Below are 20718 nucleotides of genomic sequence, written 5' to 3'. Positions count from 1 at the left end.
TCAGGAGATGAGGGTTTCACTGGTCATGTAAGATCCCCTGTGCTAGCATGGCCCTGAGAGGGAATGTTTGGTGCATGGAAGGGACAGGATCCAGCTGCACAATGACAGGATGAAGTCCCCAGCTCAACATAGCCATGCACCAGTTTATTTGGATTAAAAATCAGAGTCCAGTAAGTCACAGAGCCTCAGGGACACTTGTTTTAGAAGGACAGAATAGTTTTTGAGTCATCAGCTCTCAGATTTCTCTCGAGATCTGTTTTCTGGTGTCACCAAAAATGTGGTTGAACAGAGCAGAGAGGGATGCCCCACGCCTCCACACAAGGGGGATAGTGCAGGGCCAGCCTCTTGGCTTATGGCTTTGGGACACGCACAGACTGCAGGGACAGAGGCTGCTGGAGGTACAGGGCTGGACTGCTGGACTTAGGACAGGAATGGGACGAAGCAGAGACCACCAAAGAGCAGTTTTCAGAGGAGATTCTTATTGGAGAGGGGAGGAGGGGGTGAGAAATTGTTTCACCTCCAGGTATGAAAGTGAGACAGGTTTAAAAGAGGGACACTGGTCTGCCCCACGCACTGATGCCACTGTGAATTACACCTGAAAGGAGAGTCCCAGATGGAAAGAGCGAAGCCAACGACGGAGCAGAGTTTGGTAGTGAGAAGTCCTCAGAGCTGGTTGTCAGAGGACAACTTTGGTGCTGCCCAGCCCCAGGCTGGGATGATGGAGGAGGATGGAGCCTGCTTGACAGCAGAGAGCAGCTGAGGAGTTTGAAGGAGCACACCAGAGCAGCCCTCCAACTCAGCCCACCCAGCTCCCTGTGTGCTGCTGCTTGGGCCAGCAGCCAACAGCCTCACAAAGCCTTCTCATGGAGAAATGTGTGCAGAGAAGCCTTTGGTGCCTACACTGGTAGGATGGCATTGCTAAGCATTTGCTTCCTCCAGCATAGATAGGTGCTGGTAAGATGGAGAAAGGATGGACAGCAGAGAAGAATGGCTGTGATGAGCAGGAGCCAGCAATGATGTCCCTTGCTCCACAACACAGGGCGGATTTGACTAGGCTTCTACAACTCATCTACAAGATACATTCAGCAGCGGCTTCAAGTGCTGTGGTTGGAAGTATTCTGCTTGTTTCTTTTCCCTCCCCATCTTCGACTGGTGGGGAAGGGAAAGCCACCAGCTCCAGGGCACCCCTTTGTCTTTACTTTGTAACTTGATGGATGGCATGAGCCAGGTAACCCACGTTGCCTGACGTAACTCCCGCCACAGAGATGCGTCCATCCTTTGTCATGTAGACTGAGAACTCCTTGATCAGCCGCTCCACCTGGGGTGAAAGAGCAAAGTTCAAACTGCAGGCCAACTTGTGCTGTGTCAGCAAAGTGCAAATTTACCCAGCTTGCTGAAACTCAAAGCAAACTGGCTGCCAGCAGAAATGCTGCTCAGCTCTCACACCAAGCAGCAACACTGCAGATGTTCAGCTGGAAGAGTGACCTCACTTGAGCTGACCTTTAAGGTCACTTGAGTGCAGCACCAAGTGACTGCTTGCTTTGATATAGACATGACAGCTACATTTACTTTCAACCTCCCCAAGTACAGCAGGGAACAGAGCAAGACTGGGGTCCCCATGATGTGCCAGTGCTTAGGGCTTGGAGGATGTTCTGCCTGAGGAAGAAATACTTACAAGGGCTCATTTTGGCATCTGCAGTCAAAAACTTACTGACAAGGACTGCCAATGACACTCTGACACCACTGGAATTGCATTTACCTGCTCAGGCTTCAGCCCTGTGAAGCAGAACATGCCGATCTGGTCAGTGATGTGCTGCCAGTTGTGGGAGGATCCCTCTTTCTTGAGGTTGGACACCAGCTGAGTCCGCATGCTGATGATCCGGTCAGCCATGCCCTTCACCTCTGTGAGCCTGAGGAACCAACCCGGGAACCATTCAGAGCAGGACTGGAACACACCAACACCGCTCTCCCCCCACCAGTTATTGAAAATCAATCCCTCCACCTGGAGGGTCCCCATAGAGAAATTAATGAAGAAATTGGGAGCTGGGAGAGCTGCTTCTTTGTCCTGATACCCGAAGGTGACCTCTTTTTATTTAGTCCATTGCTGTTGGACATTACTACCAGAATAAAGACATTTCTCACACCTGAAAGCCATGGGTCATAGTAGGATGCCTCATGGCAGCACTACTCAAACCCAGATAAAATAGTATCTACAGATAAACCAGGAGTGCAGGGATAGCATTGGCAAACAGGCCCTGCTCCAAAGCAGCACAGCTAGGAAATGTCTCTGCTGGGCCCTGGATCAGGCACAAGTGTCAGGCTGCCAAAAAAAACACAGCCCCCAGCGAGGCCACAGCACACTGCCAGCCTTTGTTCTGCCAGGCCAGCTGCTGGGAGGGACCCGGCACCAAGGGGCTGGGAACACAGCACAGGCTGACGCCAGGAATCAGGCTTAGGGCATGAGGGTTACATTCCTCGGTCTTATTCCCAGGGGGCTTACACTTTCCCTTCCCCCACATGAGATTCACTACATGGCTGCACCACCTCAGACTTTTATGCATCTTGGATAGGCAGCTCCTGCAGCCCTCAGTCCTTTGGGAGCTTTATCGCCCGCTTTACAGTGTTTTCTTCCTTGGTAACACAAGGAAACAATGTTTGTGTCAGGTTAAACTGATCAGCTGATGCCAGGACATAAGCAGGGATTTCTCCAGAATAAACATGGTTCTGACTGTTCCTGAAGCTAAGAGCTGCCTGTGACAGCAGCACACAGTAAGGACAGCACAGGGCTGCACAGAGACCTCACTGTCATGAACATGACAGATTTCTTCTTACCACTCCTTCCGCAGGTCAGGGGTGTTCAGGATCAGAGAGGCAATGCGTGCTCCGTTCACGGGTGGGTTGGAATACATGGGGCGGATGAGGATCTTCAGCTGGGATTCGACCCTCTTGGCTTCATCTGCATCGCTGCAGATCACTGTGAAGGCACCCGCACGCTCTCCTAAAAGAATCACAGAATATCTTGAGTTGCAAGTCCAGTTTTTTGCCCTGCACAGAACAACCCTAAGAATCCCATGATTCCTGTGTCTCACAGCATTGTCCAAATACTCCTTAACCTCTGTCAGGCTTAGTGCTATGACCACTTCCCTGAGCAGCCTGTTCCAATACCCAATCACCCTTTAGGTTAAGAACCTTTTCCTAATATCCAGCCTAAATCCTCCCTGACACACTTCTATGTCATTCCCTTGGGTCCTGTCACTAGTCACAAGAGAGCAGATGCTGCCCCTTGGGAGGAAGCTGATGCCCACAATGAGCTCTGCCCTCAGTCTTCTCCAGGTTGAGTAAGCCAAGTGTCCTCAGCTGTTCCTTGTATGGCTTCTCTTTAGACCATTCACCATCTTTATAGTCTCCTTTGAACACTCTCTGAAAGCTTTATATCTTTCTTATATTGTGGCACCCAACACCACACTTCAGTGGATCCCTGTTCTCTAGAAGGGTCTTTACCAGCTCCTAATGGGTTATCACTGCAGGATGAACACAGGCAGCAGGAATAAACCCTGCTAAACCCTGGAGGTATTGGGATCCCACCAGCAGCAGCCTGGATGAAATTATTTCCTTGCCACATGCCCTACTCACCGTACAGCCCCATGTTCTTGGCGAAGGACTGTGACAGGACGATGTTGATGCCCTGCTCGATGAAATGCCGCACAGCCCAGGCGTCCCGGTTGATGTCCCCACTGGCAAAGCCCTGGTAGGCCATGTCAAAGTACACGAGGAGGTTTCGTTTCTGCCAGCAAAGATGGAACAGAGTGTCACAGAAGCCGAGCATCCCTCCAAGGAGGAGGCTGAGAAAAGCTATGCAGACAGCGATCTGTCTACTTGCAGTCATTCTCCTCCAGAAAGAACCACTCCCCTTCACTCATCACAGGGAAAGTAGCACAAAACCTGAAGCTACCCACCATACATCAAAACAGCAGCTAGAGACCCTCCAGTGCACTTATGGGATGTGCAAGTCTGGCCCAAGAAACAGAAGTAAATTCAACAGCAATAAAATAGTCTACTTCAATGTCTTCTGTATTATCAGTTTTGAGGAAAATCACTTGGGAACTTTCCAGTCAGTTAGGCAGTTACCCCAGATGCACTGCCCCTTAGTCAGAAGATCCACCCTTCTGTAGGCCACAGAGATCACTTCAATATCTACCAGTTCTCAGGACCCTACCAAGGCCAGGTATTTCCAAGCCAAATTTTACTGGCTACAGGCTTGATGAAGCAGCAGGAAGGAGGAGAAGGTAGAACCTGTCCCTGTCTATTTCCAGCTGAAGCTTGCAAGGAGACACCAGGCATGTGAGAGATCTTCCAGCATTTTTAATCCACCAGCACTGGGTGCTCTGCTCCAGCAATCACAGCTCATGCTTTCAACACTGCTGCTCTCCTTTGAGGTCTCCCTACTCCAGCTTTCTGGGAAGGTGCCAGGAGAAAGCCCAATGGTCAGCCAGAAGCTTTCTGTGTGCATTTGGCTGGCTCCTGTCAGGAACATGACACCCATCCTGGCTTCAGGGAAGGGAACAACCTCTAGTGAACTGAAGACCAGGTGCCACCCATGAAAGGCCAGAGATGTGGTTTTCCCAGGAATGGCACAGTACCCCTGGGACATTGCTTACCTTCACTGTAGCTGCCAACTCCTTCCATTGCTCCTGCCGGGGATCCACTCCAGTGGGATTGTGAGCACAAGCATGTAAGAGGATGATGCTCTTCTCTGGAATTTTCTAGGGAAGATGTTATAGAGAATGAATCATCAGTGGTATCTGAGCACTCTCCTCAGCAGATGAGACATCTTAGATGAGCCCTGTGAGGCTTCTAGCCCTGATTTAATGCCTTCAGGCATCACAGAATGATAGAATATTCCAAACTGAAATGGACCCATAAAGAGTTCAACTCCTTGGCCCTGCACAGGACAACCCTGAGAACTACAGGGTCTGAATTCAGGTTGCCTGAATTGTTCAAACATTCCTTGAACCCTGGCAGACTTTGTGCCATGACCACTTTCCTTGGGATCCTGTTTCAGTGCCCAACCACTCTCTGCATGAAAATCCTTTTCCTAATATCCAGCCTAAACCTCCCCTGATACAGCTTTATGCTGCATCATCACATACAGGGTAAAGTAAGATCACCACCCATTTCCCCACATGACCTCCCTTCTTCCAGGCATGGAAGGCAACTCACAGAAATGTCATCCATGGCTCCAGAGAAGTCAAGGCTGCACGTCTTGGGGTCATAGTAACGATAAGCTTGAAGTTGCATGCCAGCATCACGGAAAATGGGAGTGTGATTGCCCCAGGACGGTTTGGGTAGATACACATCACGGCTGGCTTTGAAGAATCGTTGCTGGTCAATAGAAAGACAGAGTGTTCAAAAAGGTTGAATATGTTCAAGCAGTTAGAAAACCCTAAAAATTCAGCTTTGGTCAAAATATGTCCTCTCCTTCCACTGCTGGCCAGGCACTCACCAAAAAGTTGGCTCCAATTCGTAGAGATCCAGTCCCAGAAATACCCTGCACAGTAACATACTGCAAGGAAAGAAAAAAATATCTGAGTCTGAGTAGCCAGGTTTTGTTACAGGGAGAGCGCAGTCACTATGTCAGCACTGGCAGCACATCAAAATAGGGACAAGGGGCTGGAGGGACCACAGGGGTCAGCAGCTCCAGGGCAAGGACTTAGGCTCCCTGGCAAGGTTAAACCCCCTCTGTGGACAGGGCTATTTCACCCCAGCCTTCAGAGGAAGCAGTGATCCTTGGGCCCAGCCAGCCCACACGTCAGAAGTGTCAATACCCCACCAGTGCTTCCACATTTGCTGAGCACCCACATACCAAGTGTGTGTCCTCCCTGCCCCCTCCCTGTGTCCCAGCCTCTCCTTACCCGGCCACTCTTGAACGCCTCACTGTTTTCTCCCAGAGCCAATTCTGCAGATGCCCGGGTGAAATCTGCCAGTCCCCCGATGGGCAAGTACTCCTTATCCATCTTCTTGGCTGCTATCATGGCCTCTGCCTGAAAGGGAGGACACAAACTCAGTGAGGAAGGCATCACCGTGGAGAGAATGATGGACAGCTGAAGGTCACTTCTCTGCACATTTGCTTGCTCAAAAGGGACAAAGGTTGGTTTACAGGAGCTTCTCTGCAGGGCTCATTCCAAGCAAGGGGCAGCAGTAAACACTTCAGATAAAATCCCACAGCCACCAGAGCCCTCAGTGGGTGGCAGCACTGGTACAGTGGAGCCAAGGAAACCTGGCACCAGAAGAGAGCACCACTTCCAGCCCATTACAAGTCAATGCACTGCTACACTTCTTTGCCCAAGCAGGAATTGTCCTGCAGGAAAGCAGGACTTGAGTGTTATTGAGAGGAGATATCTCTACATAGAAGACAACCCTAAACCAGGTACGGTAGCAAACCTTTTGCAGGGCCTTGTCATGCTGGGAAGTGGCACAGACCATGGCAGCATTCACATACCACCAGGAAACTGTCCCTGTGACACCATCCAGGCTCCCTGGTTGTGACCCAGCTGCACAGAGAGAGGGAATGGCTTTAAACCCCACACTGATGAGACACATGGAAAAGGCACCCTCCCTATCAGTGCAGCCAATCAGTGCATGTGTCAGCTGCCACCTATTTAACAGCCTATTTCTACCCCAACAGCCCTAAAAGACCCCATAATCCCCTCAAGGGCAATGTCCACACTCAACTCCCTTGCCTGGAGTTTTAGACTGGCTTATGGAGAAACTGGTAACATCGGCTCAGCAGAATTTCTAAGACTAATCCACTAAGGGGCCAATGTAAGCTCCTTCCTCCCTTATGGGGTGCCCTGAAGAACATTTGTGTATTCAAGAAACACCTTGAAGTTCAGAAAACAGGTGCATTGGAAGGCTGATGGAAGTCAGCAACAAGTTAGTTACCTGAATGGGAACAGGACATGCATTTCCTGTTTTGTCCTATACTACTTAATGGCTCTGTCGTTTCTAAAAGCATTAGTCCTGCTAAGGGAGACATCCAGGAATACTGTCCTGCTGTTAGGGACAAAGCTTATTTTAAGGACCAACAGACAAAACTTGCTTAGTGACCTTCCCCTTCCCTGACTTCCTCATGGTTCCTGGCACCTGGATCTGACCCTGCCCAGCAGCCAGCAGCCAGCTCACCTTGCGAACACAGCTCAGGACATAGGGCTTCCCGTTGTCATCCCGATATGCCCCTACACCCAGGTTCATCTTCTTGGAGTTGGTGTCGCGCTTGTAAGCTTCTGTCACCCCCAGGATGGGGTCGGGGGGACCCATCTCCACATGGGACCACCATGAGCTAAAGGGAGAAAGAAGAAACTAAGCATGAGACTTGAGATGTGCACCAACAGAAACCCTCAAGGGGACTTATCTCTAAACCACTGAAAAAGGTACAAATAGTATTTAGAGAATTATCAAAGATAAACAAACCAAACCATTTAAGTCACATCACATATTGCAGAATGGGCAAAGAGCCTCAGTTCATTGTGGCTGAAGATAACTGATTCCCTCTCAGTCATTAGCATGTTGAAATGCTCCTGTTTGCCTTATGTGCTAACACCACAAAGAGCCCAGGAAACTGAAGCCTTGAACTCTTATGCTGTGGACAAGTGCCCAGAGCCTGCATGTGGGATTACACAGTTTATTCCCCTTCAGGGAACATTGGCCAGACCCAGGCAATTGCACAAAGCATGAACATGGAGTCCCTTCCAAACTCCTGGAAAGGCTCTAGTACATGAAAACGAATTTGTTTTTCTCCCAACACTGGCTGACAGAACAAAGATATTTCCAATCCCTGCCCTACAAACTCTGCCTCCCCTGGTGTTGTAGACAAATGCTGTTTTCAGGAAATCACAGTAGAGTTTCTTCCTCGTGTGACAAGTGACAAGCTCTGATGCAAAGATCCTTTCCCTGCTATCAAGCACAAAACCTCCTTGCACCAGGAAAAGCTTTGTGTTCCCCCTACACGAGGAGCCACCTGCCTCTGCCCTGCTGGCAGCACATCCTGAAGATGGAGAGGCTCTCTTAATGTCAAGGGCAGAGCAGACCATGCTATAAAAAGAAACCTGTTATTTCCTTTGGCCACAGCCTCTGCCCTGTCCCACGTCCAGGCTTTGCAGACAGTGCAGAAGCAGCAGTGTGGCCTTTTTTAACCTGCCTGGCAGAAGGCTGTGGCTTTCACAGCCCCCTCCTGAAGGCACTGCACGCAGCTCTGAGTGTCCTGACTCATCACACTGGCGCCTACCCAGGTCCCCTAGCTCAGTGGGGAACAAAGGGTGCAATACAAAGTATATTGGGTTTATCTCCTGGAGGACAGAACCCAAGCCTTGATTGCTGAAGGAGAAACACACAGAGACATAATAGCTTTACTAAGCTTTGCAGCCCAGGAAAGGCTACCTTATCTGATAGTAAGATCCTTTCCCAATTTGGGAATGCTGTCCTGAGGCTGGTCCCTGCCCCAGGCAATGCAGGCAACCTGGAGCCAGCCCAGGGCCAGCCAGACCTCCTCCTAAATGTGTAGTGCAAATTCTGTAGGCAGATACAGAGATCTGTGGGCAGCAGGGCCAGGTGTGTTAAGGAAGCTCTAACTGATTAGCAGAACTCACAAAATCATCTTTCCACTCTGTCCCTGTTTTAGGTCCATTTAGGCCAAATTTACTCACTACAGAAAAATTTTGCACTCTCCCATGTATGTACATTGCATTTCATGGACCCCAAACATTATTTGCCCTCCTCAGATTAACTGCTCTTCCCATCTGTACACTATTTCCAAATTTTTAAAAAACCTTGTTTCTCCTTTTGCCAGGCTTTGATGAAGAGATAGAGCCACCTCAGATAGTTTAAAAATGGAAGATATGCTTAATGTTTTTTAGACCACTAACCAGTCTTAATTACCTCTTGAGTATAGGATCAGGTTGGAAAGGAGGATGAGTCAGTCATGCCAGCAACACACACCCTCCAGAGAGGCACAGGGGCTGCAGCCAGTGTGGAGGGAGTGACCTGGGGAACCAACCTGAGCAGGACACGTCAAGGGGACTGTCAGGGCAAACTCCTGCTCCATGTTCAGGCAGCTTTGGCAAACCCCTCCCAGTGTGTTCCTGGCAATGGAGAGGCAGGGAAAGAGAGAAACAACATGCAGCAGTGTGGCTCTCTTCAGTTTACCTGGTTTAGGGTTATTTTGGTATTGAGGGCTGCAGGAATCTAGTCATCTCTATTTTAAAGAGCTGCTACTTTGGAGATGGTGACAGCACCTTTTTTTTGCTGGGCTTTTCCCCAAGCAGCTTACAGTGTTTGGGGTATTTAGGTCCCGATCCTGCTAAGGCTTAGGCAGGTCACTGAGCTTTAACATACTGCAATTAACGCTGATCCTGCAGGCATTCACCTAAGCTGCAGCACTCCAGAGAGTTAAGTACTTTTGTTCTGAGCCGGTTTTTGTGTTGGCTTAAGGCACCGAAGGGTAGGTTTAGGACTTATTTTCTCGTTCTCAGCATGAAGGTTTCCAGGTGAAACAAGACTCCTCTAGTGTTTCCAGGGAAGTGAGCTGGCAGGGACACAGGAGAAAAAAGCCTAGGCTGAGTTGTCCAAACACATCAGCATACCAAAGAGATCAGAGAGGCAAAGTTTTCCCAAAGAGGTTTGGGAAAAAGAGATCTACTAGGGATCCAAGGCTACAAACCCTAACACACTGCTACCCGCTGTTACCATTGTGCCTGCACTGCCTTGTATCTTATTTTGAGCAATTAAAAGAACATTTGGCTTGAATAAAGGTCAAAGCTATAAACTGCACATCTCTGCCAGGCCAGAGGTATTCAGTGCAGAAAACTAACCAGAGGTAAACTTAAGCTGGGGTTGATTTACCCGAGGGATACTCAATGTAACCCAAAGGAAGCACATTCTCCACCTACAGGACTTCAACACAGAAAGCCCAGTCAAGAGTTTAGATGCTCATCAGAGCTGGTATCCAAATAAGCTCTGTACTCTTCAGCCACACTGGTCTTCTGAGCTGGTTTCATGCACAGCTGCAACATCTTTCAAAAATATATGTGAAAACTTCTGCCTCAAGACCTAAGAAGTGTTTAAGGAATCAAGCCAAGCCCGGAGAGCAAGCATTTACAAGCCCAGTGAAGGTTTCCATCAAGGAGAGGCCAGCCTATGTTCCCTGAGGTACAGCCACATAGGATACCAGATTTCAGAAGCTTTGCCAAAGCCTCCACAGCAGTTCTGCAAGCTGGAGCAGAGCAAGGGGCCAAAGGCTGTCAGGCTGTCCACAAGCCACATCTAAAGCAAATATTTACACAAGAACAATGCCAATAGGCTGCTGGCTACTAGGAGGCCTGAGGCCTTTCAAGCCTACAAATTCCTTGCCCCAGTGAGCATCGAGTAAGCTTTCCACCAAGAAAAGTATTTAAATAGCTGTCTTGTGATACAGAAGAGCAGCAGACTGAGTTATCACCCTAATTACCATTTGTGTGTCAAGGGAGCCGTTTTAACTATTTCCTGTCTCTTTATCTCTGTTCTGCTTTCAGAAAGAGCATTCTCAGCACAGAGTAATGGTAGCAGCTGGAGCACCACATTTTATTGCTGAAGATAAGGAAACAGAAACTGCAATCAGTGCTTGGCTTCCCTTGTTACATAATAAGCAATATTCCTGAACAGGAAAAAGGAGGCTGTGCACAGAAGCTCCTTACTTACAAAATTTAACAACCTCTCTTGGGTGACCTCGATGCAATGTAGTAATTCATAGTTTGCTGTATAACAAGCTTGAGAAAAGCAAAGCTTATGCCAGCAGGCTCCACACCTTTAACAGGCCTGCTACAGCCCATGGGCACAAAACACAAGTTCTAGACGGCTGCTCTTCTATCCCTGCCGAGAAGAGCCAGAGAGCTGGCTTAGAAGCACTAGTGACTGCTGGAATGGGGATTTTAAAAAAACCCACTGCTTTCCTGCTCTGGCTGGAAACTGTTTCTTAGAGACTTCTTAGTGAGGGCCAAAGGAGTCAAAAGGTTCTGGAGAGCAGCAAGGCCTCATCCAGATGCCTCTGCATGCTCTGCTTCTTGGCCACCTAGTCTCAGTGATGTTCCCAGCCTCGTGGCTCTCAGGTCAGCTGTACTTTGTGGAAACTGTTGTGGGCTTTTCACACAGCTCCAGCAGCACCACACATCCTTCTATCCAAACCTCTGCTGACCAGAGACAGCAGAATCCAGAGCTGCCAGTGCAGAACTAGTCCTCATAGAAACACAGTCACTCCCACCCTGCTCCTGGCAGGGTTTGTACCCCTAGGGCAGAGCTCTAGCACAGCCAGCACTACTCCTGCCCCATTTTATGGATCGTGGGATCAATGCAGACTGCTGAACCGAGCATGATCCCCAGGGCCACTGCACAGTGCAGAGGTCCCTTTGGTCCCACTACACAGGGCAGCCAGACAGCACCACTCAGCCCCATTTCATAGCACACAGAATCCTGGAATGGTTTGGGCTGGAAGAGACCTAAAAGATTACTTTGTCCAAACCCTGGCCATAGATCAGGACACTTTCCACTAGACTAAAATGCTCCAACTCCTGTCCAACCTGGCCTTGAAAACTTCCAGGGATGTGACGGTCTCAGTTTCTCTGGACAACTGTGCCAGGGCCTCACCACTCCCAGACAAAGATTTTGTTCCTAATAGCTAATCTAATCCTGCCCTCTGTCAATTTAAACCCATTCCACCTTGTCCTGGCACTCCATACCCTTGTCAAAAGTCCCTCTCCATCTCTCTTGTAGCCCCTACAGATACTGGAAGGCCACAATTAGATCATCAGAAAGCCTCCCCTCTTCCAGGTTGAATAACTCCAGCTCTTTCACTCAGCCTTTCCCCACAGAAATAGTGCTCCATTCCTCTAATCATCTTTGTGGCCTTTGGATTCGCTCAAACAGGTCGATGTCCTTCCTCTACTGGGATCCCAAAGGTGCAGTAGTGCTGCAGGTGGGGTCTCAGCAGAGCTGAGGGGCAGAATCGCCTCCCTTTCCCTGATGCCAACGCTGCCGGTGATGCAGCCCAGGACGCGGTTTCTGCGCTGCAAGCGCACATGGCCTGGGCACGTCCAGCCTCTCATCGACCACATCATTCGTGCCCCGCAGCACTGTACATCACTAGCAGCACCCGGCCCAATCACTCAAGGCAAAGGGTGTCCTCAACCCATCGGTCCCCAGGGTGTCCCCAGCCCGTCGTTAGGGCACAGCTCCCCCCGGCTCCATTTCTCGGGGCTCCCCGGTGCCTGCGCGCCCTCCACGGCAGCGCCTCAAGGGCAGGCGGGGGGCGCCGGGCTGCGCCGCAGCCAATCAGAGAGCGAGGGCCCCCCTCCCCAGCCAATCCGAGCGCGGTCCGTCCCCCCGGCAACCCCCTTCCCCAGCGCGGCGTCATCCGCTCCCCGCAGCCTCCCCCCATCGCCGCCTCGGAGCGGGGCTCAGAGGAGGGAAAACCCCTCCGCCGACACCGGCGGGCGGCCCCAGGGACTGAGCCAGCTCTCAGCCTTCACCTGGCGCGGGAGGCGGCGGCGGCGAGGCGCGGGGCGGCGAGGAGCCGGCGGCTGTGTAGGAGCGCCATGGCGGCAGTGGCGGCGGTGGCGGCGGCGGGCGGGCACTTCACACCACGGGCACCGGCTGGGCGCTCCGCCCCGCGCATGCGCCGCCGCGCGCCAGGCCCCGCCGGCACTGCCCCCTGGTGGCCATTTCAGGGCAGCCGCGCCGCTCACCCGGTCCGGGGCAGTGCTGGGCTGGGCTGTGCTGGGCTGTGCTGGGCTGTGCTGGGCTGGGCTGTGCTGGGCTGTGCTGGGCTGTACTGGGCTGTACTGGGCTGTACTGGGCGGTGCTGGGCGGTGGTGGGCAGTACTGTGATGTGCAGGATTTGACTGGGATGTAGCGGGCCATGCTAGGCTGTACTGGGCCATTTTGTACCAGGCCATAGTGGCTTTACTGGGCTTTCCTACACTATACTGGGCTGTAGTAGGCTGTACTGGGATATAAAGGACTCAACTAGGACATGGTGGACCATACTAGGCTGCGCTGGACCATCTTGTACCAGGCTGTACTTGGCCATACTGGGACATACAGGATGGTACTATACCATACTAGACTGTAAATTTACACTATACTTGAGCTGTATAGGACTGCACTGCACCATATGGAGCCATACAAGTCTACACAGGGCAGTCTTGGGCCACAGTGAGCTATACAGGATTGCAACACACCATACAGGACTCTGCAGGGATATACAGGGCTGTACTTGGCCATGTGGAGCTGTACAGGACTGTGCAGAACTGTACTGAGCCATACTGGGTTATATGGGGCTGTACTTTGTGCCATTCTGGGGTGTACAGGGCCATGTGGAAATGTAAAGCTCTGTACTGGGCTGTGTGTAGCCATATAGGACTGTACAACACCACACAGGTGTTGTGTGGGCCATACTGAAATGTATTGAGCTGCAGAGGGCTGTCCAGTGCTGTACTGGGCTATACTGGGCTATGTGGGGCTGTACTGGTCCATACAGGACTGCAGTATACCACACTGGACTGTACTGAGCCATACTGAACTGTGTGGGATTTTACTGGGTCATAATGGGCTGTACATGTCCAGATGGGACTGCACTACATTGTACTGGGCCATACAGGCCTCAACTGGGCTGCACTGGATAGCACAGGAGTGGGAAAATTTGCACTGGGACTCCACCAGCATCATCACCCTAGGACTGGTTTCCTAAACTGGGAGTGGGGGAAACAACCCTTGGGATGTCCCAGAGGCTTTGGCAGGATCTTGGAGGGGTGACTGGGAGGGGTAACTGGGAGTGTCCCACCCAGCCTGTGTGCAGGGATTTTCCAATGACCCTCATTCCAAAGGGGCTTTCCCAGACGCTCTCTCTTCCCCACCCAGCAGCCATATCCTCTGTGGGATCAGAGTGTGAGGATGTCCCCCTCCTCCCTGTCATCCCTCAGCACACCATGGGATGGAGAAATAGGGGCTCCAGTCTAGCAGTACTTGAATTTATTAGTAAACTGTTCTTTGGTAAATGATAAAAACTCAAGAGACCAAAGGAATGAAAACAACAACCCCCACAAAGAAAAAAAAAATCATATAATTGAACAAACCAGGCAGATGGAAAAAAAGAAAAAGCATTTTCCCCCCCAAAATGGGATTTTAGCAACCTACAGCAAACCCAAGAGCTGTTGGGGGAGCTCTGCAGTGATGGGGGCTCCCCCTTGTGCTTGTTTTCAGGGAGGAGAAGCGTGGGCTGTGTGTATGGGGGTCCTACATGGGGGGCTCATTGCAGAGCACCATCTCCAGTTCCTTGCGGTAGAGTTTGCCCCCGTCGGAGAGGTTCATGATGCTCTTCCTGTAGTTGGTGAGCTGGTGGATGTTCATCTCCTGCAAAGCATGGGGGGCAGCAGGGTGGGCATCCCCTTTATCCCTGGGGAGTACCCCCAGGATGAGATTACACTCCCCCCAGTTCCAGTGAGGACACAGGATCAGCACCTGGAGCAGCATCTCCTGGTCCCCATGGAGCATGGACATGGAAAGATGCTGATGGGAGAGGGGAGAAGGAACTGGGGGGCTCTGGGGGTGGCACCCGAACTCTGCCCCAACTTACCTTCTTATTCTTCTCATACAGGTCTTTCAAAAGTGCATCCAGCTCATTCTCATCAATGAAGCCATTTCCATCCTGGATAGTGTGGGAGGGACATCAACAGCAGGAAGGACATAAGCCCTGGAATTCCCCTGTGGACATGGGCATCCACAGACCCTCACCCAGCACAGCCAGAGGTAAACCCAGTTCTCCCACCCCAAACCAGAGCAGGGGATTGCCCCAACCAAAACCATATGATTTGGGGTTGTTTTTGGCCAAGTTATATTTATTTGGGGCGGTTTCCTATGAGCTGGCTCCCTACCTTGTCGTAGAAGGCAAAGATGGCATTGAACTCATCTGAGGACAGCTTCATTCCCTGGAAGTGACAAGGGACACCAGGGTATGAGAGACGGGTAGGAGGTACAAGCAATGGGAATGGGTTGTTTTTGTTGTATTATTAGCAGTTCAAGTAGTATTACGTTACCTGAAACTTCAGAAGAAAGTTTTCTTGCACAGGCAAAAGTCTGAAAAACAGTAAGGGCAGGGAAGAGCAGGAAACAGCCAGAAAAAGAGATACTTTCTTAAATCACAGTGATGTTTTGCTCAGAAACATGAGTAAATTAAAGAGGAAAACAGTTTTCCCTGGAAGCTGGAGCAGACTCTCCCTAAATATGAGCATTTCAGATGTCTTTCCCTCCCCAGCTCTTCCTTCTCACTGCCCATGACCTTACCGGGACATCTCAGAGAGGCCCAGCTTCCCATCACCGTTCATGTCGAACATCCGCAGCTGTGGGGATACAACAGTACCCTGTCACCCATCAGCTCCTCCTCCCCTGCATGCCACCCACCTGGGGTGCTGAGACCCCCAGTGGGGACACAGAGCCCCAGGTCCCACTTACAATGGTCTGTGTGTACTCCTGCAGCTTGGGCTCGTCGTAGGGCCGGTTCGCCTTCTTCAGCAGGTCCGACAAGAAACCCTGGGAGGAGAGGGGTTTTTTGCTGGCTGTGCTCACCCCCAGCTGTCCTAGCAGGGATGTCCCACTGGCAGGGACCCTGCCAGCCCACCTGTACCCACAGCCCACCTTGAGCTCATTGGCTTCGATGTAGCCGCTGCGATCCGTGTCGTACCTGCGCCAAGCCTGTGGAGGGAACACCATGAGCCTTTGTGGGGGCTCACGTCCCCCACTCCCCCCTGACATGTATGTGTGTCCCCCTAAATCCCTGCTGAGAGTGTTCCCCACCACCCTAAAGGAGATGGGGCCAACTCACAGCTCCCACTGGTGTCACCTGCTCTCCCTTGGGGCTGGATGCTTTTGTTCAGCCCCATACCAAGAGTTCAAGCGCCTTTATCCTCATATCAGGGTGCAAGATCAGGCTTTAATATTTAATAATATTGAATTACATTCCCCAGTTAAACAATAGTGCCTGCTTACCACCCCCCCTCCATGTCACAGGGTGCACTTCTTTCAGCCTTTCCCACCACCTAGGGCTCAGTTTCTATGTACAAGCTCCTTCCTATCCAGGATGCTGCGTGTTCCCTTCCACCCCCAGCTGTGTTTTATTCCCCATCTGCAATTTTTCTCCCACCTCCGTGGGTTAACCCCGTGCAAGGGCACAGCAAGGTTGTGGGGTGGAAGAGCAGTGTTGGCTTCAGCACATCCCTTGGACATTTACGAGTAACCATGAGGGGAAGTTTACAAAAAAGCCCCAAATCCTTGCAGCTCATCTTGCATGAAGGCTGGGATGAGGCATCCAGCTGCCCTCAAAAGTATCCAAGGGGTGCTGAGAACTGGGAAAACTCACCACACTCCTGCATTTCCCTAAATCAACACTGCCTCCCAGTGCTGAGTTAATGCTAAGAGTTTTGGGGAGACCAGGGGAGGTTTGGGCAGTTCAAGGTCCCAGTTGTTTTCCCATGGTGGAGCTGGACTGAAATCCCTGGGGATATCCCCCAGCACAGGCTGTCCCACTCACCTCCATGAACTCTGAACTGGAGCCCACATGCTGGCGGAAACACAACAGAAAATTCTCCTCTGTGGGTAGGATCTGGGCCAGCTGTGGGGAACACAGGCATGATGGAATTGTGGAGGGGAAACACAAGCATAGGGGTGGAACACGAACAACCTGGGGTTTGTTAAATCCAGCACCACTCACCTCTGCCATCTCGATTTTGCCATCCGCGTTTTTGTCGTATTTGTGCATGAACTCCTTCATCTTGTCACCCAAATTGTCCTTCTTTGAGTCCTGCCAGCAAGGAGAGAGGGGATGGGAGCCTTTTCCCCATTCCCTGTGCTGGTGTTCTCCTGCTTTCCTCCCAGAGGAGCCCCAGTCCCACTCAGCAGTGCCCAAAGGAGATGGGGCTGACATGAGTGTGAATCTTTAGGCACAAGGGAACAGGGGAAGGAGGGAGCAAAACCAGGAGATGCTCTTACCACACCAGCCCCCTTTCTTGCACGTTCCAGCTCCTGGAAGAAATTTTCCAGCTCTTTGCCTTCAATGTAGCCATTTCCTGGGGGAGGAAAAAATGCAGTAAGACTTCCACAGTGTCAGAGCACAGGAGGAGAGAGACAGATGCTCCCAGGGGACACAGCTTGTTCCCTCTGCACCAGGACATGGCTCCAAGGTAATTGTGGCAGCAAGGAAATTCCAGCCAATGTTGATGCTGAGCATGAAACATACTGGTGACGCCCAAATTTGCCCAGGTGACACACAGCCCGGGACTTGTCCCTTGCACTCATTTGTAGGGCGCAGGGGATTTTGCTCATCTTCATCTTTGCTGCATTGTCTGTATCTGATACTTCAATCAGATGCCTTAAAATAAAGGCACTCCATCCCATGCAAGCATCTCCCATTTAGGACTGTTTCCTCTCAGCCCCCTGTGGGGGCCACAAGGGCAAATGGGGACTAGAGGCAAGGCACCTGGCACAGCATCCCCCCATCCTGGCTGCAGGATCAGCCCCAGGAAGGGATGATCCCACTGCCAATCTCAGCATGGCCAGGAGCTCCAAAAGATCCCTATCCTGTGGTACCTCGCATCTCTCACTGCTGGTATCTGTGCTGAGGTGTGGTTCCTCTGGAACCCGGGGTATCCACAGCCCTGCCCTGCCTGTGGGATGCTTGATGGCTCAGCCAGGTCTCAGCCACACACAGTTCCTCTGTGCTGGCTCTTGGTGGCTTTGGGGGGTTGCTGCTCTGCCTGGAAACAGCAGGGTCACATCACCCTGGGGACATGGAGCAGTGACACTGGCTCCATGGTGCTGTCAGGCAAGGTATCACCTCCCTGCCAGAAATCCTCCCTTCCAAGAGCATCTGGACATAGCAGAGGGATGCTGCTCTTTCCACTGAAGTGCTTGGCTGAGGGATAGCCAGGGCTTTTCCTTATGAACATTTTCCCCAGGACTGCTCTGCATTTCAGCCTCCGGAGGCTTGGACCACAGCTCCCTGCTCTGCACCGCCTTCGGCATTATCACCTGCAGGCTCCCCAGCAGCATCTGCTCCCCACTGCAACACAGCAGGTGGGAATAACCCATCCACATCCCAGCTTGAAGCACTGGGGAAGTCCCAGGGTGCCTTCCTCTTTGGTGACCCCCATCCCAATGGATGAGCAGCATCTTTCCCAGGAGGGGATGAGTTGCTTGGGTGATATTGGGGTGCTGGTGTGCACCACTGAGGTACTTGGCTTCCTACTGCTCTTCCCAGGGGCTTTGCTTTTGTGGGTGCAGGAGAACCCCAAGCAGCTTTTAATTCAGTTGGGGAAAAAAGAAAAACCAACAGGAGTTTTGAGCTGGGAAAAGAAGAATGAGGCCAAGAAAAGCTGTGGCCAGTAGCTTGGCTTGCTCCAAGCAGCAGCTTGGACAGGTCTGATCCATGTCCGCAGAGCAGCGGGATGTGGAGTGTCATGGAAAATCCCCTCCGGAGAGCCACAGCCCGTCCATGCAGCTCCACCTCAGAGCCTCGGGGCTGCGTGAGGACATCAAAAACATCCAGGGGGACATCTCTGGGGCATGACAAGCCTTGAGGGGAAGCAGCTCAAGGCATGGAAGCCACTTTGAAGGGGTTTAAATGCAGGGATGAGCTTGGGCGAAGTAGTCCCATGCACAGGGGAATGAACCCCAGGTCCCTCCATTGGCACAGGGAAGCAGCCAGGGCTGTTGGAGCTCCTGCCTGGTGCAGCAGAGCATTGTCCTTGTCAAGGCCACCTTCTTTCCCGACGCCTGAGTCTCTCCTCTCCTGGGCACCTGCCGTGCCGCAGCTCGACAGCCTTGCCCTGCCTGGGGGCCGTGGGCCAAGCTGGATCCGTGCCTGCCGCTGTGTTTTGGAGATGACAGAGCACATCGAAGGGCGCAGCGGGACGCGCTGCAGGGAGGCAGCTGGACACCCACATCACTCCCTCTGGAATGCCACCTTCCCAGCCCCTTGGTGGCTGCTCCAGCAGTGGCAGGGACCTGTGTCTGTGTCCCCGATGCTTTGAGGCTGCAGGGGGCGCGGGGGGGACGACCCCAAAAGGTAGCCAGGAGCAAGCTGAGCTCCAGTTTCAGCAGCGCAGCCCGGGATGCTACATGACGCAGTTCCCAGGAGGTTTTTGGTCCCCAAACCTCCCTGCAGGAACAGGAGACTCAGTGAAGGACAGGAGCTTTCCCCTGGGCTGCTGTTCCCAGCGGGCTGAGCCTCCTTCATGGCACCACAGCACTGGAAGAAACTGTTTCCCTAAAAAATAATGCTGGTTTTTGCATTTTCCCTGCTTTTTGGGGCTGACAGTGGTAGGAACAGAGATGTCTATCCCAGATGTGACTCCGTGGCAAGGTGAGATCCCCATAGTGGACACGGTTTTTGCCACAGCATCCCCGAGGAGAGGTTTTGTGAGGCTGGGGAGCAGGCAGTCAGAGACCAAGCACTCTACACGTAGGGGGACCGTTCCTCAGCCTGCTCTGGGCATGGGACACCCGCTCTGTCACCCCTGGCACGGGGTGGCCCTGGGGCCAATCTGGTGGCAGCGCTGCCCCCCTCCCTCCAGGTACCAAGTGTGGGGCACTGTCGAAGCAGGAGATGGAGGAGATCGAGGGTGGACACCGGGTACCCCAGGAAGGGCAAGACGCCCAGAGCAACATTCAGAGGTGACACCAGCTCCGAGCGAATCCCAGCTCTTAAAGCACCCGTGGGACGTGCCAAGGAGACCCGGGACATCCCGGGCTCAGGGTCCCATGGGCTGAGGACTCCCAGTGCGGTCCAGTTCTGGGGCTCCCTGTCCTTTCCCGACGGGGAGATCCTGGGGACCGATCGCTCCCCCGACCCCGGAGCTTCAACTGACGGGGCTGCTCCCCGGAGACTCTCCATCATCCCGGAGACTCTCCATCACCCCGGAGACTCTCCATCCTGGAGTCTCTGCATCCCGGGGGCTCTCCATCACCCCGGGGGCTCTCCGCTATCCCCGCGGTGGAGGCTGGAGGCTCTGTCCTCTCCTCCGGGATGTCCAGAGACTCTTCACCACCCCCCTACAGCCCCGCACCCCCAGGGATGCTCAGCCCGCTGCCCTCCCCGCCGGTTTTTTGAGAAGAGAAGTGTCCCGCGCGCCCCGGGACTGACCGTCCGCGTCGAAGTGCCGCCAGATGTCGAGGAACTGGGAGGCGGTGAGCTCGGCCAGGTGGAGATGCGGGGCCTGCTGCGGGCCGGCCATCCCGCTCCCGATCCCGCTCCCGATCCCGCCGCTCCCGATCCCGCCGCCGCCCGCAGCCGCCTTTTATACCCAGCGCCGCCGCGCCGCCCAACGCCGCCAGAGGGCGCCGCCCGCCGCCCCGGACACCGCCGGGCACGGGGGGAGCGGGTACCGGGATACCGGGATACAGGGATACAGGGATACCGGGATACAGGGATACAGGGATACAGGGATACCGGGACAAGGGGACACCGGGATACCCTGACAACAGGACACCGAGATACCAGGACAGGGGGACACACGGACAGGGGGACACCAGGATACCAGGACAGTGGGATAACCGGACATCAGGACAGTGGGATATCGAGATACCAGAACATCAGGATACAAGAACATTGGGACACCAGGATACCGAGATACTGAGACACCG

General features: G+C 52.7%; 2 protein-coding genes across 2 annotated transcripts; both read right to left on the bottom strand.

Moving 5' to 3' along the window:
- Positions 1-123: 123 nt before the first annotated feature.
- On the bottom strand, positions 124-12637 carry GOT2 (glutamic-oxaloacetic transaminase 2). Its single transcript, XM_033069637.2, has 10 exons — positions 12555-12637; positions 7183-7339; positions 5913-6041; positions 5504-5563; positions 5221-5382; positions 4659-4763; positions 3634-3784; positions 2833-2998; positions 1760-1910; positions 124-1318 (listed from the first exon to the last, which is right to left on the bottom strand). Exons 1-10 carry the CDS (start codon positions 12620-12622, stop codon positions 1196-1198), a joined length of 1272 nt encoding a protein of 423 aa, XP_032925528.1. The 5' UTR covers positions 12623-12637; the 3' UTR covers positions 124-1195.
- A 1396-nt stretch (positions 12638-14033) lies between these two features.
- On the bottom strand, positions 14034-20360 carry CALB2 (calbindin 2). Its single transcript, XM_033069647.2, has 11 exons — positions 20219-20360; positions 17068-17144; positions 16790-16879; positions 16610-16690; positions 15718-15774; positions 15535-15612; positions 15367-15422; positions 15120-15159; positions 14958-15011; positions 14660-14731; positions 14034-14436 (listed from the first exon to the last, which is right to left on the bottom strand). Exons 1-11 carry the CDS (start codon positions 20307-20309, stop codon positions 14320-14322), a joined length of 813 nt encoding a protein of 270 aa, XP_032925538.1. The 5' UTR covers positions 20310-20360; the 3' UTR covers positions 14034-14319.
- Positions 20361-20718: the final 358 nt, after the last annotated feature.

The sequence above is a fragment of the Catharus ustulatus genome, chromosome 11 (assembly GCF_009819885.2).
Source record: "Catharus ustulatus isolate bCatUst1 chromosome 11, bCatUst1.pri.v2, whole genome shotgun sequence".
NCBI classification, from domain to species: Eukaryota; Metazoa; Chordata; class Aves; order Passeriformes; family Turdidae; genus Catharus; species Catharus ustulatus.
This window is presented reverse-complemented; position numbering and strand designations above follow the sequence as displayed.